General features: G+C 35.9%; 3 protein-coding genes across 6 annotated transcripts; 1 reads left to right on the forward strand and 2 right to left on the reverse strand.

Annotated features, from left to right (window-relative positions):
* Positions 1–5,172: 5,172 nt before the first annotated feature.
* Positions 5,173–6,860, reverse strand: LOC109164090 (cytochrome P450 94A2-like). Of its 2 annotated transcripts, none has more exons than XM_019312846.1 (2): positions 5,272–6,860; positions 5,173–5,232 (listed from the first exon to the last, which is right to left on the reverse strand). In XM_019312846.1, exon 1 carries the CDS (start codon positions 6,796–6,798, stop codon positions 5,287–5,289), a length of 1,512 nt encoding a protein of 503 aa, XP_019168391.1. In that variant the 5' UTR covers positions 6,799–6,860; the 3' UTR covers positions 5,173–5,232; positions 5,272–5,286. The 2 variants fall into 2 exon arrangements, with proteins under 2 accessions (XP_019168391.1, XP_019168395.1); XM_019312850.1 differs by having other exon boundaries at positions 5,204–5,224; positions 5,263–6,860.
* Positions 6,861–8,816: 1,956 nt separating this feature from the next.
* On the forward strand, positions 8,817–11,206 carry LOC109161146 (transcription factor bHLH3-like). Its single transcript, XM_019309499.1, has one exon. The coding sequence runs from the start codon at positions 9,404–9,406 to the stop codon at positions 10,901–10,903; it is 1,500 nt and encodes a 499-aa protein (XP_019165044.1). The 5' UTR covers positions 8,817–9,403; the 3' UTR covers positions 10,904–11,206.
* Positions 11,207–14,798: 3,592 nt separating this feature from the next.
* On the reverse strand, positions 14,799–15,847 carry LOC109159389. Of its 3 annotated transcripts, none has more exons than XM_019307514.1 (2): positions 15,204–15,847; positions 14,799–15,077 (listed from the first exon to the last, which is right to left on the reverse strand). In XM_019307514.1, the coding sequence occupies exons 1-2, from the start codon at positions 15,805–15,807 to the stop codon at positions 15,025–15,027; spliced, it is 657 nt and encodes a 218-aa protein (XP_019163059.1). In that variant the 5' UTR covers positions 15,808–15,847; the 3' UTR covers positions 14,799–15,024. The 3 variants fall into 3 exon arrangements, with proteins under 3 accessions (XP_019163059.1, XP_019163054.1, XP_019163049.1); XM_019307509.1 differs by having other exon boundaries at positions 14,799–15,069; positions 15,196–15,847; XM_019307504.1 differs by having other exon boundaries at positions 14,799–15,073; positions 15,200–15,845.
* Between the last annotated feature and the right edge of the window lie 32 nt (positions 15,848–15,879).

Consider the following 15,879-nt stretch of genomic DNA (forward strand, 5'->3'; position numbering starts at 1 on the left):
TATATATAGTTATGAAAAAAAAAAGAGTATTATGGTAATTAATTAATTACTTTATCAAATTTATTCCGTGTGAAGTTTAGTTGACAAAAATTTCAAAAATTATAGAAAGTATATATTCATATCCGTGTGAATATAATTACTCTATACATATTTCATAAATATTTTGTGTGTAACTAATTTGTTATGGAAAGAAAGAATATTATGGTAATTAATTGATTACTTTATAAATTTTTTTCGTGTAAAGTTTTCATAACTAAAATTTCATTAATTATACAAATTATATATTCATATCCCTGTCTATATAATTACTCTATATATATTTCATAAATATTTCATTGGTGATCGATTAGTTATGGAAAGTGACAGTAAAAATGTTACTGGAGTATATTATTGTAAAAGTATTGTAAGTATACTGCCTCAGTATTCTAGTACAAGAATTCCCCCTTGCTCAGCTATGGACCATCTACTTATACTAAGTCCCCAACGGTAAGTAGCAATAGTATGATGAAGAGCCGAGCAATTATTTCTCTATGTTGAATGAGCGTAGTAAATGATCTGTAATAATCATCTTTGTTCGTTGGACTTCTACCCGTTGAATTTATGCCCGTTGGATTCCTCTTGAGTGTTTCCAGGTCAAGTGTTTGTTGGTGGTCTGGGTCGGGTGCATGACCCATTACTCTGTCACCAGCCCCCCAACTCCCGAGTCTGCGGATATGCATGAGCTAGCTTGGGAGCAAAATTGCATCAAGATCCTTTTTTTTTTTTTTTTTTTTTTTTATTTTATTTTTTCTTAAAACCAAAGCCACGGAGACGCAATCTCGGCTCGGGATTCGGTCAATTTTGACCGAGGCGGACCTCGGTCGATTTTGGCCGAGGTGGACTCGGCAAGTTTGGCCGAGGCGGACCTCGGCCAGTTTTGGCCGAGGTGGACTCGACCAGTTTGGACGAGACGGACCTCGGCCGATTTTGTCCGAGGCGGACTCGGCAAGTTTGGCCAAGGCGGACTTTGCCAGTTTGGACGAGGCGGACCTTGGCCGATTTTGGCCGAGGCGGACCTTGGCCAATTTTGGTCGAAGCGGGCTCGACAAGTTTGGCCGAGGCAGACCTCGACCAATTTTGGCCGAGGCGGACCTCGACCGATTTTGGTCGAGGCGGACATTGACCGATTTTGGTCGAGGCTGACCTGACAGAGTAATGTGTCAAGCACCCGATCCGGACCACCAACAAACACTTGACTTGGAAACACTCAAGATGAATCCAATGAGCAGAAATCCAACGGGCAGAAGTCCAACAGACAAAGATGATTATTACAAACCATTTACTACGCTCATTCAACATAGAGAAATAATTGCTCGGCTCTTCATCATACTACTGTTACTTACCGTTGGGGACTTAGTATAAGTAGAAGATCCATAATTGAGGAGGGGGAATTCTTGTACTAGAATACTGAGGCAGTATACTCACAATACTTGTACAATAATATACTCCGGTAACATTTTTACTGTCATTGGTGCTTTCATTAAGAGCCTGCGATCAACTCTCAAGCAGGTTTCCTTGGAAATTCGAAAATAATTGAAAACAACCAAGATAACTTTTGTTCTGTATTCTTCAATGATCAACCAAAGGCTTACAACCATGCTTTATATAGAAACTTACAGCAAAAGAGAGAATTAACTCAAAGATGGTGGGAATAGTAAACATCACATAGGAAAATAGCAATTCTTGGGAAATAAAATAACAATAAATAAGAAAGCATATGCATGTATGTAGCAGCCAAACATAAAGGAGATATTAATGAGTTTTGATGCTGGTTGTGTAGGCCATCAAAATTAGCTTAGGAAGATGGATGGATGAATGAATGCTTTGGCCATTCCTTTTATAAGGATTATTGGAAGTTTCTTTAGTAAGGCTTTCACTCAAACACTTTTCAATTGCTTTCCGTCATTGTACGTAGTTGACTCTTGTTTTACTCATTGAACTATTTGCGTCATTGTGTGGACGTGTGGTATGACGTTAATGGAAAACATTATTGCACGCACGCAAATATGACAAAATGCCACAGTGTCTCGCGCGAAAATGTAATTCACTTTTCCTGAATCATGTTACACATAGCAAATAATTTTGTTCGATTAAACATATTTATAAGAAAGTTAATTTATATATCGATTGAATGACAACTTATTTTGATGAATCAGGTCCATAACTTTATTTTTAAACATCTTCGTCGCTATTCTCTTACAAAATTCATCGTTCAAATTGTCGCGGGAGGGAAAATAACGAAGGGAATTTTTTAGTTTAGCGACGGAATTCTTTTATTGCAAGTGAATAGTAAGGCCACTTTTAACAACGGACCGAATCCATCGCTATTCACTTTAGCGACGAATTTTTTCATTTTCAGCGACAGAATTTCAATGAGTTTGTGGAAACCAATTAATCAAACCATACATGCTTTCTTCTTTCCATGCTCATTTGCTAAATATTTATCTAGTTTGACTACAGTTATATGAAAACATAATATTAGGAATTGGAAACAATTTTTAAATTGTCTTTAACAGATAGCTATATATATATATATATATATATATATATATATATATATATATATATATATATATATATATATATATATATATAATATTAATATTAATATAATGATTAATTTTCATATCTAGATCTTGATTTAATTTGGACTTTCATGTCGAAGGAAACTATTACCACTTCACACGCACACCTTTGAGATAAAAGTTGTCGGTTGCTCGTAAGTGGTGACAAAATCATTAAACACTACACCTACTAATTGTGAAAGAAAGAATTAAAAGTATTTTAAAATTTTAATTCGAGTTAATAGCTAATTTAATGACTTTTCTTAATTTAGTTCTAAATAATTTTTTATACTTAATTAAGTCTTCGACTTTGATGATTTTTTCAATTGAGTATATAGTCCAATTGAGATCTTACAAAGTTATAAGGGTGTGGCAAAGATCTTACAACGGCCATAAGTTACGCGGTTCGCTGACCAAACAAAAACTAACACGAAAATCGCATATTTAAATCTAAAAACATAATAAGTGTGAATGAAGGTTATACCCTTCATTTATATCGGTCTTTGCCGTTAAGTTTTTTTATTATTTTTATTATTTTTTTATTTTTTTTACATTATGCTAGAAAAGTTGAATTATACAATATTTTGGACAAACATACTCTTACCGTTATAACTCCTGTTATCTTTTCCACTATTGTTACTATGCACATGCATGTATCTGACCATCATATATTTTCTTATATTTTTCAATAATAATAATAATATATACACATTATATATTGAAGTTATATGTTAGTTAAGTTATCTCTTCAAACATATAAATATCAAATTTTTAAAATGTTTTATATATCTCTTCTAACATATAAATATCAAAGCTCTGACCATGCTCTCAACAAACCAGAAACTTCTGGCTTATTTAATATAGAGTTAATTCTACTAGAGGTCCATTGTCTTTGGTGACAATTTCAAATTTAGTTTTAGATTATCGTTTTTATCATTTAACATCCCAGACTATTAGTTTTTAGACATTTTTAGTACTTCTCTTAACTTTTTCTATTTTTAGTAAGACATTTGTCTTTTCATATTTTTTCTTTTGTTATCTTTCCGGTTTCAACCGGTTTAATTGGTTCATAATTAACTATACGTAAACTTTAATTTTTAGTAATCCTATATATTTTTCAACTGATTTTTAGTAAAGTCCTAAACCAATTAAACCAGTTGAAATTGAAAAAAATAACAAAAGAAAAATCTGAAGAGACAAAAAATATCATTACTAAAGTAGGAAAAGTCATGAGAATGACTAAATGTGTCAAAAAATAATAGTATGGAAGATTAAAAGGTAAAAACGATATTCTGAAACTAAATTTGAAATTATCACTAAAGATAAACTAAGTGACCTTTGATGAAATTAACTCTTTTTTTAACAAATAGGAGGAGAAAATCCAGGATCCTTAAGCGGTCCTCACAGTAAAGGACTTAACTCAATTTGATTATTAGGTAAGCATAGTTGAAAGATTAATGGTCTATGTATCATATCTTTATTAGTTAATAATATACATCATTACTTATATGATATATTATTATATGTCAACCATCTTATAGTGTGATGACATCCCAATTATACGGTAAAGAATCATGGGTATTTCAAAAAAAATAAAATTAAATACATTATTTACATTGTAGGTAAAAATATTTTTATTCACTAAAGATAAATAATTCAAAAAAAAAAAAAAACATAAATAACACAAACATGTGAAATAAAGAAGGGGTACAAACACTTAAGGGGGTGTATTCAATCATGACTTTCATAGAGTTTCAAAGATTTTTATGAACTTTAAAAGTTTGGAGGTATTCAATTCAAACTTTTAGAGAGTTTTTAAAAGTCATGTGGTATTCAATGAAGATTTTTAAAGAGTCTTTAAAAGTCGTGTGGTATTCAATGAAGATTTTTAAAGAGTCTTTAAAAGTCATGTGGTATTTAAAAAGTTATGAACTTTTTTAGACTTTTTAATTTTAGGACTTTTGTAGACTTTTCCTTCTCAAAGATAAATAGTTGAAATCCAACCATCAATCCCAAGATTTCAAAATTTTCTTTCTAACAACTTTGAATGTTTTCTCTCTCTATTTAAACTCTATTTTTCCACTATTTAAACTTTATAAACCTATCTAAATTTAATAAAATTATTTTTTTCTTCATTATCTTATATTTTCCTCATACCCAAACTCTACCAATTTTTATCTCTCTTCTAAACTTTACAATATTCCTCTAAAAATTCAAAATAATATTATTTTTACTTCATTATTGCTTGTTTATATTATTTTTTATTTTTTCTATGAATTTTTATCCCTAACTTTCTCTATTTTTCCCTAAATACATGAACAAAACACATTTTTCATCGTCAAATTTTAGTATATGTTTCAAAATATTCATATAAATACTTATATATTTTGATTTTTATTCTTTTTATGTTTATATTCGTAATATATATTTTTCCTTTTTTTTTTTTAACAACAGGTTACTACGAATAACGAACTACTATACTATACTATGAAAGTCAATCAAAATTTATTAAAATCTATCATTTTAAAAGTCTTTAAAATTCTACAAAAGTCATGATTGAATACACCCCCTTAATTTATAAGTTTATATCTTACCATCTATATCATGAAAGAATCGATTAAGTCCATATCTTTCTCATAATCTGCGACGAACAAATTAAACGAGCTATCGTTACAAGGTAAGTCTATATAGAACTTGACCTTTCCTCAATCGTCACCGGAAAACCACCCTTCATTTTTGAAGTTAGATACATTATGAAGTCTGGTTCGACACCGTTCTCAGCAGCCACAGGCACCACCTTGAACTGCCTTAAAACACCAGCCACCACCCTCTTCATTTGTAGGAAAGCCATTTCTTTCCCCAGACAAATCCTCGGCCCTGCTTGAAACACCGGATAAACATACGAGTCCCTTCCCACAAAGTTCCAATTCCCAGAATCACTGGCACCGTCCCTTTCTAGCCACCGCTCGGGGCGGAACTCCGCCCAGTCCTTCCCCCAGATGTCCTCCACCCTCCCCATCGCGTAAGGGTGATAAGCTACCCTCCATCCCTTCTTCACGACGGTCCCGTCCGGCAAAACATCATCCTCAATGGCCGCTTTTGAATCTATGGGGACCGGTGGGTAAAGCCTCATGGTTTCAGAAAGCGCGGCGTGAGTGTAAACCATGTTTTTCACTTCATCATATACTGTTGATTCTGATTTTGACCTTACCTCTTTTAAAATTTCATTTTCGATTTCGGGGTGTCGGAAAACCAACCAGAAAAACCACGTCAGCGCGGCCGACGTCGTGTCCCGACCGGCCAGTATAAAGCTTATCACGATTTCCATCACGAAGTTTTCCTCGGAGTGGCCGGAGCTCAAGAATCTTGACAGTAAGTCAACGGATTCCAGCGTTGACTTCTCCTCCAGCTCCTGCTTCTTCTCTCTCACAATCTTTCTGGCAAATTCTCTAACCTCGTCAACAGCAGCCCGGAGCTTCCTCTCCGATCCAACGTTAAACAAACGTTTCAATTTCCAGATCAGAGGGTTAACAGCACTGAATCTTTGGCTACTGATCATAACCGCTTCTTCAAAAGCAACCGCGAATTTAGCTTCCGGGAGATTGGGTAACAGATACCCGGGATCATACCCGAAAGCAATCCTGCAGATATTATCAAAAGCGAATCTCTGAAGAATATCCTGGAAATCAAGAACCGTTTTGTTCTTAGCAGCAGAATCAAGAATCGGAATCAACCGGTCGGAGAGCTCTGTATCAACCACGGTCTCCACGAACTTCCTGAGAGATCTAGTGTTAAACTCGTGGCTGGCGACTTGTCTCTGGAACTTCCAGCTCTCGCCGTCGGTGTTAAAGATCCCGTCGCCGAGAAAATCACCCAAAATGCTCCTCGAGAGATCCCCTTTCCGGTAGATAGGAAAGCGCGTCTTGAGGATGTGCTGCACATTTAAAGGATTCGCGGTGAACACTACGCGGAAACCCAGAGGGCGGTGGAGGGTGAAGGTGAGATTGGGAGTGCTCTTAATCACGTCGGTGATCCATTGAAGCCGGCGGTCCTTGTTCTTCAACAGGGAGAAATAAGAACCGATTAGAGGGTAAGCTCTTGGGATTTTACTGGATTTGGTGAAGTTGAAGACGAGGAAGAAGACGAAAGGAACAATACAAAGGAGCAGAGAAGTTGAGAGCTCAAGATTCAACATTTTTTTTAATAATTTCTTAACTGGAAATTGGAAAGATTGATGGATATTCGAATGCTTGGACACCATAGCCCCATTCCTTTTATAATGATTATTGGAAGTTTATTTTTAAAGTTTTCACATTCGCAGAAACTCTTTCAATTGCTTTTGTCTTTCTGTAGTCGTGTGGTATGACGTTAATGAGAATTGACATATGGAAAACATTACGTATTTAGCGTAGTTGAATACGAGATTACGCCGCATTCATACGTCAGAAAAATTGATTGTGGGCAAAAAATTGAAGCCAATTTCATCATCAATGACGATGACCATAACGACATTATCCCCACAATAAGGTGTGAACATTAATTGTTTGGTTTACTCTTCACACAAGTCACTTCTAAAATGGGTAATTTTTATTATTTAGATTATCTTAATTAAGTAAGATATGATTACACAAGGAAGCCAGGATGGTATTTGAGCTGACTTATCCGGTATTATTGAGTTTAAATTGCTATGATGTTAACCTAACTTTGTCCACAAAAAAAAAAGTGAAATTCTTTCGTTTATATAGGTTTGTACATCTCAATCATATAGATTAATGAATGAGTAAATTATGGTGACTCAACAATTTATTTGGTTTACGAAATGTTAACCCAATCTAATATACAGTTTGAGTTATATTTGTATCGATTTAATTATTGTTAGGAAAAATATGCATAGTCTTGAGGTGCATGAAAACGGATCAAGAAAGTTGTATTATTAATTGTTATTCTCCTAGTACATGTGTTTTAACATTCCTAACCAAAATCCAACAAAAACAACATCCTGCATCTAGCAAATTATGCCATGAACCCGGGTCCACCTTGCAAGGTGGATTCAAAGTTCAAAACGGTTTTGTTTTGCTTCAAAACAACGCTGTTTGAATTTTATTTATTTTTTTTTTTAAAAAAGCTTCCTTTCTTGTCGTTAACTTGTTGTTTGTCTTCAGAATTCGTTTCTCTATATTCACAATTTTTGAACTCTATATTCACAATTTTAAATCTCAATATACAAAATTACAGAACTCTATATTCACAATTGCAAAACTCTATATTCACAATTTTTGAACTCTATATTCACAATTTTAGAACTAAATATTCACAATTTTAGATCTTAATATACAAAATTACAGAACTCAATATTCCTAAATTTTGAACAATATATTCACAATTACATCAGCAGTATAACACCATTTTTGAATCTATATTCACAAATTTTGAACTTTATATTCACAAAAAAAAAAAAAAATCATTGACTAAAGAAATGGTGCCACTATCAACACCATTATTTTATATGCGCGTTTTAAATCATAATCTATCTTGCAAGGTGAATCCAGGTCCATGACATAACAATTGCATGCATCTCTCATAGGCCTAGTGGATGGTGGAGGGCCTGAGGCTTAACTACTTGGGCCCTATGATAACCAGACAAATGTGTAAGCCCACAACACGTCCCAATAGTATTAGGATTACTGGATTAGAGTAATCAAATCCAACCACACTGTTCTTTTGCATAATAGAATAAGACAAATTATGTTGTGAATGGTGCACATGGATGCAAAAACGACGTCATTTTATTGAAATAAAAAAAAATCATTTTTAATTAACGTTAGTTACGTAAACATATGTTCATAATTTTATAATTTCACATTCTGAATTTATAGTTATGAAATTATGGAGGTGTAGTTATGCAATTCTGGATTTATAGTTATGAATGTGTAATTATGCATGTGATTCTGAATGTATAGTTATGAAATTATAATTTCACATTCTGAATGTATAGTTATGAAGTTATGAATGTGTAGTTATGCAATTCTAAATGTATAGTTATGAAGTTATGAATGTTTAGTAATTTTTTTTAACATTTGAAACATCTTTACAATTAGTTAAAATCTAAGTGGAGTCCATTGTAATTCCTTAATTCATTAAAAAACATTTTTTGAAACATTCTATTGCCTTAATTGCTCCAAATGCTTTCCCGACCTGTACTGATGTACGGGGACTATAAAAAGGGAAAACTAACGTTTACTGCATAAAATTCCAGTAAAGAAATATTTTTTTCTTCACATTCAAGACAGATCACAGCGCCTGTGCAGAGATTAGCAGGTGATGTGATTCAGATCTGAAGCTCACGGAAACTGTGTGACGAAGTCACATGAAAATCAGCGCCTTTTTCACGATACGACCCCGGTTTCCATCCTTCATCTCATTCAGGTAACTGCTTCTTTGCGGTTCATGTGCGCTCGCCTTTGATTGCGCTCAATCCTTCTGCGCAATCGGATTTTGGGTGTCCGTGAGCCCCAAAGTTAGCAGAGTTACTTTTTCTGGGTTGAATTTGCGGTGTATATCAGCTTAAAGTTCTCTGTTTTATCTTCTGCTCAACTCGTTTTTCTTCAAGAACGCGTTTTTAGGGTTGCCCAGTTGTGAATTTTCAATTTTTGCATGCTTTTTTGTTAAGATTGGTTTGTATTATAGGTTTTGGAGGTGGTAGTTGTTGAAATTAAGGTATTGTGGTTGTTGTGTTGTGAATTAATTGGTGTAGAATTGGTTTGAATTAGGAAGTTTTGTTGAATAGTTTGGAATTGAAAATGGGGGATAAGTTCTGTGTGGATGACAGTGATAGGGCTTTGGTTGAAGGGGTGTTAGGGAGGCATGCTGTTGATTTCTTCACTTGGTCAGCTTCAAACAATGTTTTGTCAGATTTTGTGGCATCTAGTGGGAGTTTGGGGGTGCAGAGGGAGCTATGCAAGATTGTAGAGGATTCTGATTGGGCTTATGCCATCTATTGGCAAGTTGCCAAGTCGAAATCTGGGAAATCTGCCTTGATTTGGGGTGATGGGCATTGTTCAGAGCTCAATAGGAGGCTCGGTGAGGAGATGAATGTGAATCAGACATTAGTGAATGGGGATAAGAAGAAACAGGTTCTTCGGAAGATTTGTGGGTGTTTTGGTGGATCGGAAGAGGATAATGTTGGCAACAAGTTGGATTTCGTTTCGGATATGGAGATGTTTTATCTCACGTCCATGTATTATGTGTTCCCGTTTGGTGTTCCTTCTAGTCCTTCTCAGTCGTTTAATTCCAGTAGAACGATATGGGCTGCTGATGCTAGGAGTTGTTCAGAAAATTACCAATCGAGATCACATCTAGCGAAGTTGGCCAAGTTCGAGACACTCGTGTTTGTCCCGCTTAAGTTTGGGGTTGTGGAGCTTGGTTCTACAAAAGCAATTCCCGAAGACCAGAACGTGATTAAGATGGTTCAGAAAATGGTGGTGGTATCTGCTCATGCTCCGGCAAAACCAATTCCGAAGATATTCGGGCAAGAACTTAGTCTTGGAGGGGCAAAGTCGTCGTCGGGGCCAATCAGCATCAGCTTTGCCCCGAAACTGGAAGAAGAATTGGGCGGGCATCCTTCAGATTCGTATGACATAAATGCATTAGGTAGTAGTCAAGTTTATGGGAACTCGTCGAATGGATATCGAAGCGATGACGGGGACGGGAAACTGCTTCCCGGGGTAAATCAAGTAATGGTCGGAGCCCTAAATTCTGGTTTTGAACAAGCGAGCGAGGATGCTTTGCTTCAACCCGATGTTCAGAAACCGAGAAAGAGAGGCCGGAAGCCCGCCAACGGGAGAGAAGAACCGCTAAACCATGTAGAAGCCGAGAGGCAGAGGCGGGAGAAGCTCAATCAACGGTTCTACGCATTAAGAGCAGTCGTCCCGAATATCTCAAAGATGGATAAAGCATCTTTGCTCGGTGATGCCATTGCATACATCACCGATCTCCAGGCAAGGGTTAGGACGATGGAAGCCGAGAGGGAGATCCCAACTAATCAGCCAAAGCCACTTAGTGTTCAAGATATCGAATTTCATCAAAGGGCAGATGATGCTGTCATAAGCGTAGGCTGCCCTTTGGATACTCATCCGATTTCTCGAGTTATAAAGGCGTTTCAAGAACATCAAGTAACAGCGCAAGAATCTAGCGTGGCCATATCTGAAAATGGCGAAGTGATTCATACATTCTCTATCCAAACTCAGGGCGCCCCCGCTGAAGAGATGAAGGAAAAACTGGCTGCTGCTCTGGCCAAGTGATTCCGTCGTAAACTATGTATTGTACTACATAGATCAGGTTAATCATGTATACTATACATTTGTTGTTTATATAGCAGAAACATCATGTTTCCTAGGTTACAGTTGATGATTTGCATAAAACCGAAGAAATCTTGCTTGCTTGTTCATCCAGATTCGCTGCATGCTTTCTAGAGCATTTGATCAAGAACTGTAATGGAGGCAATTTTATATTCTCCCTTGATATAGATTGCTAGAGGAATATTGTTGTGTAGATTATGCTCTGCAGTTTCTCAAAGAATCAGATTTTGTTACATTGTGCTTTTACTGATTTACACTATGATGATATGAAAACAACCTGCTTTATGCTAATTGCTAAGGGTGACTTTCGTACTTCTTCTTCTCTCAAAAGGTTGAATCTTCAACAGCCCTCCACACCCTACCCGACAGAACATTTGGGAGGATGTAAATCACGATGACTCAATGATTCGACACAGTGTCAAATGCTAGTGCCGATGGGCACAAGAGATCTGCGTTCACTTTGACATAATTCTCACATTGCCTGTCATGAAATTTGAATCTTACTCTCTTCTCTCAAATATTGTCTACTGAACCATTGAGCTAAACCCGTGCGGGCTGTGAGGATTGGAATTTGTAAGTACTAACCGCAGATGCGCAGACGTACAACCTCGAACATTTTACATGTGCTTTATATCATTAAAAAAAAATGAAAAGATAAAGGAGATTTGTACCTAAATCACGATATCAAGTGTATGGTTTTTTCCATATTATGTGGCCGGGTCACGATGATTCGGATCTTGTTAAGATCATTTAGTCAAAAGATTAATGTTACAGCTTGCTATAAAAATCACTATGTAATATTAATTTTGTAGTTTAGTTAGTTATTATTATTATTTTGTTTGGTACATAGACGACTAGGAGGAATCTACCTGCATCATCCGCCTAGATTAAGATAGTAAGTGCATTTAGAAATACTTGATAGGACATCCCCAAATAACTAATAGTGTATACGTACACTTGAATGCACTATTATAGATCCTAAGTATACAGTGAATTATCCTCGAATCATCTATCAAGTGTTTCAAAACACACTATCGTAATAACAAAAATTCAACATTTTTTTTAAAATTTTTTTAGTCATGGACATTATATATTATATATATAAACAAAATAAGTATTTTATCCGGCGCGGCATTACAGGTGTGCTCATGGAACTTGCTGAGTTGCTGGCAGTGTCGTCTATAGTCAATTTTTGCATGGGAAATTTTCTAAAGTTTGAATATAAAATTTTGGATAAATTTTGATGGTATCTTACGACACTGCAAAACTTGAGAAAGAGGTTGAAATGGAGAAGGAAAACCTATTTCAGTCCGATAAAGTATGTACTCTTGACTTGTAACCCAAACAAAAATGTTTCTCAAAAGGCTGTACGTATTTGAATATGGACATTTTCAAAAATATCATGCACTATTTTAATTAGGTATTTAGATAGAAAAACGTGATTTTTGAATGCAGCAATTTCAAAGTTTGTCACTAGCTAACATATTGTCCTTATGATCCTACTAGGAAACTTCTCTTAATTAATCTGTTTTACAAAAGATGACAAGTGAGTAAAACATGATTCTTATATCTAATATCTAATATCACGTGTTTAATATAATATTTTTTTAACACACAATATCCTCTCTAGATCGAATCAGTCACAAAAGATCATCAAATACTTCAATTTTATTCAATTCGTTTGTGAATGTTGGTCATATACAGTTGCTAATGCTTTAATTTCATGCATACTACGTGCATGTTTTGAGTATACTAAAGAATTAATTAATTTGAACAAAAATTTTTGGAGAATGAATAGAAGATTATATCTTTATATGTAACGTATAGACTATAGTAGTGCTCTATAATCGGCAGCTTATGGTGATTTGATGAGGTTGTGGCCGGGGTTGCTCGACGGAGGCTTCACCGGCCGCCATTGCAGGGAAGGAAGTAAAAGATGACTCGCCGACGGGGACAACGTAGCCGCAAAGTTCTTTTCTCCGGCTAGAGCCGAGTTTGTGCCGGGATTGGGCGTCGGAGGGGTGACCGGATTCCACTGCAGAGACGGTAACAAAAGATATTTCTTTAAACTTCCCGAATTCTTCTTCTTTATCGCTCCAAAGTTCTTCCCGGCGACAGCCTTACCGGTGCCGGGATTCATGGCCGGAGACTTGACTGCCTTCCATTGCAGAGATGGTAACAAAAGATGTTGTCCATCCTCGCGAGGAACTGATCTACAAGCTTCGTGAGGGTTGATGCTTAGTAGAAGAAGAATAGAAACAAAAGACAAGACAATACTAGGTTGATGTCTCATTGTCGCTTCTTGGTTCCTAGTTGGAAAACCGCCTATTTTCGATCAGAACTATGAATTGAATAGATATACCGAGATAGATAACATGAATGAATTTTATGATATGAGGATAAAATGTGAAGAGGTGAGGATTATTTATAAGGTTCAATATATGCACAGCTTGAAAGGTAGTGGCATGACTTTATCGCACTTTTGGTCCCGCGACTATGGTGACATTATCAGTATTGATTCACGATTTTCAAACCTTGCAATCTCGGTCCATGACTTTTTTTTTTTTTTTTTTTTTTTTTTTTTTGTTGCAAAAATAGTCCTTCCGGCCTATTTTTTGTCAATTTTCCGGCCCCTTTTTGTTAAAAATGGTTCTTACTATGGTGAGTAATTGACAAAAACTGGGCCGGAAGTACCATTTTTGCCCAAAAAAACAAAACAGTCGTAGACTGAGATTATAAGGTTTGAAAGTCATGAATCAATCCTGATAATATCATTATAGTCATGGGACCAAAAGTGCGATAAACTCGTAGTGGCAATAATTAATCATTCATGACACATATATGATAATGACTTTGAACTTTTCTTCAGTTTAATTTAATTTTTGGATGGAATTGAAGAATAGAATTGATGGGCAGTTGACTGTTGCACATAGCTAGACTGGCATGCTTTAATAATAAGAAAATTATAAACTGATAACTTAATGAAAAGACCAGTCATCACATCTTTAAGGAATAAGCATTAAAATAATATTATGTGTGCACAAGTTAATATTCAAACAAAATAACCCCCGACAATTGCGTTCCATTATTCCTAAAAACAACATAAATAATAATGAAATATTGTTTATTTAAACTATTAGAAAACCTCATTCAAAAAAAAAAAAAAAAAAAAAAACTATTAGAAAACCTTAGCTTAATTAGTCCGCTATCTAAGGTGTGCACAAATTATATCACACTTATGTGTAATAGCTTACAATAAAAAGCAGTATTAAGAAAAAAATAAATTAATTTTTATTCAATAAAATATATAAATTTAAGCACTTATGAATAAGCTGTGCTACATGGTCAATATATAGGAAAAATGTACTTTTGACCCAAAAGCAAAAGGGAAGAAGAGAAACGGTACGTGTTAGTAAACCATTCATAAGTGCTTCTAATGTTTATTAAAATGATATCTAATTAGAGGATCAAATTTGAATAAAATTAATAGTTAAGAGACTATTAGTGGTTAACTTGAAAGTAAAGGACGAAAATTGGTAATAATCAATAGTCAATATATGGACTATTATTTATGATTCAAATGAAAATCGAATGATAAAAATTGGTAAATGACAATAGTCAAGTGAGAACTCGTGGAATTAACTCGTCTACCCTGTATTCCTGTAAGACAGACTTGATTAAGAGGATGCCGGTCAGAATCAAATTTTTTGTGACTTTTTTTGATACATTTTATTTTCCTTTTTGTTTCAAGGTATCATGCAACACAAACAAAACACCATGCATTAAATACTTCAAAGTATAATAGAATTAAAGTAAACTATTACATGAAACATTACACTGCAAAAATATAAACTCCGTTAATTTTATTCAGTCATGGCTACTATACGTTGGTCGTATACAGTAGCCCATGCAGTCACATACATACTACGTCCATGGTTTTAGGACGCTGATTAATTAATTGATTTTCATCAAAAAAAAAAAAAATCGTTAATACAAAAGAGAATGAACGAATTAATGAATGACGTTAGATTTGGAACGTCAAATATGTGAGATTATTAATCCGCTTAACTAGAAGCCTTGTGAGATTCCGCCGGAAGCTGCTGGCCGGAAAAGTTCTGTTCGCTCACCGTGATAGCCCTGTTGTGGCCGGGGTTGGTTGACGGAGGAGGGGGTACTGGCCGCCATTGCAGAGAAGGAAGCAAAAGGTGAGTTGGCTTCTTCCTCGGCGGCAACCCAAAGTTCTTTGCTCCGGCGACGGCGGAGTTGGTGCCGGGGTTGGACTTTGGCGGGCTGACATTTTTCCATAGAGACGGTAACAAAAGATGCTTTTTTGAACTTCCTCGCTTCTCCGTCGCCCCTACAAAGTTCTTCTCGCCGAGAGTGGCCGAGTTAACGACGTTGTTGGTGCCGCCGTTAGGCGTCGGAGGGGGGACCTGTTTCCCTTGCAGAGACGGCAAGAAAAGATGCTTCTTTAATGGCTTCTCCGTCGCCGCCCCTACAAAATTCTTCTCGCCGAGATTGGCGGAGTTAACGGCGCTGTTAGTGCCGCCGTTGGGCGACGGAGGGGTAACCGTTTTCCACTGCAGAGATGGCAACAAAAGAAGCTGCTTCTTTAAACCACCTCCCGCCGTTATAACTCCGGCGAAGTTCTTCCCACCGAGAGTAGCCGAGTCAACGGCGCCGTTGGTGCCGGGATTCTGCCCCGGCGGGGGGACTGATTTCCCTTGCAGAGATGACAGCAAAAGTCCATTGCCACCGGGAACCGATCTACACCCTTCATAAGGTTCAATACACACTAGAAAAACCACAAAAACATAACCTAAAACAATACCAGATTGATGTCTCATTGTCTCTTGAATTCTTGTCGGGCGGTTATTAATTAAGGAATGAAAATGATTAAATTTGTGGGTGACAGATGA

Source organism: Ipomoea nil, unplaced genomic scaffold (assembly GCF_001879475.1).
Source record: "Ipomoea nil cultivar Tokyo-kokei standard unplaced genomic scaffold, Asagao_1.1 scaffold0302, whole genome shotgun sequence".
Taxonomy (NCBI): Eukaryota; Viridiplantae; Streptophyta; class Magnoliopsida; order Solanales; family Convolvulaceae; genus Ipomoea; species Ipomoea nil.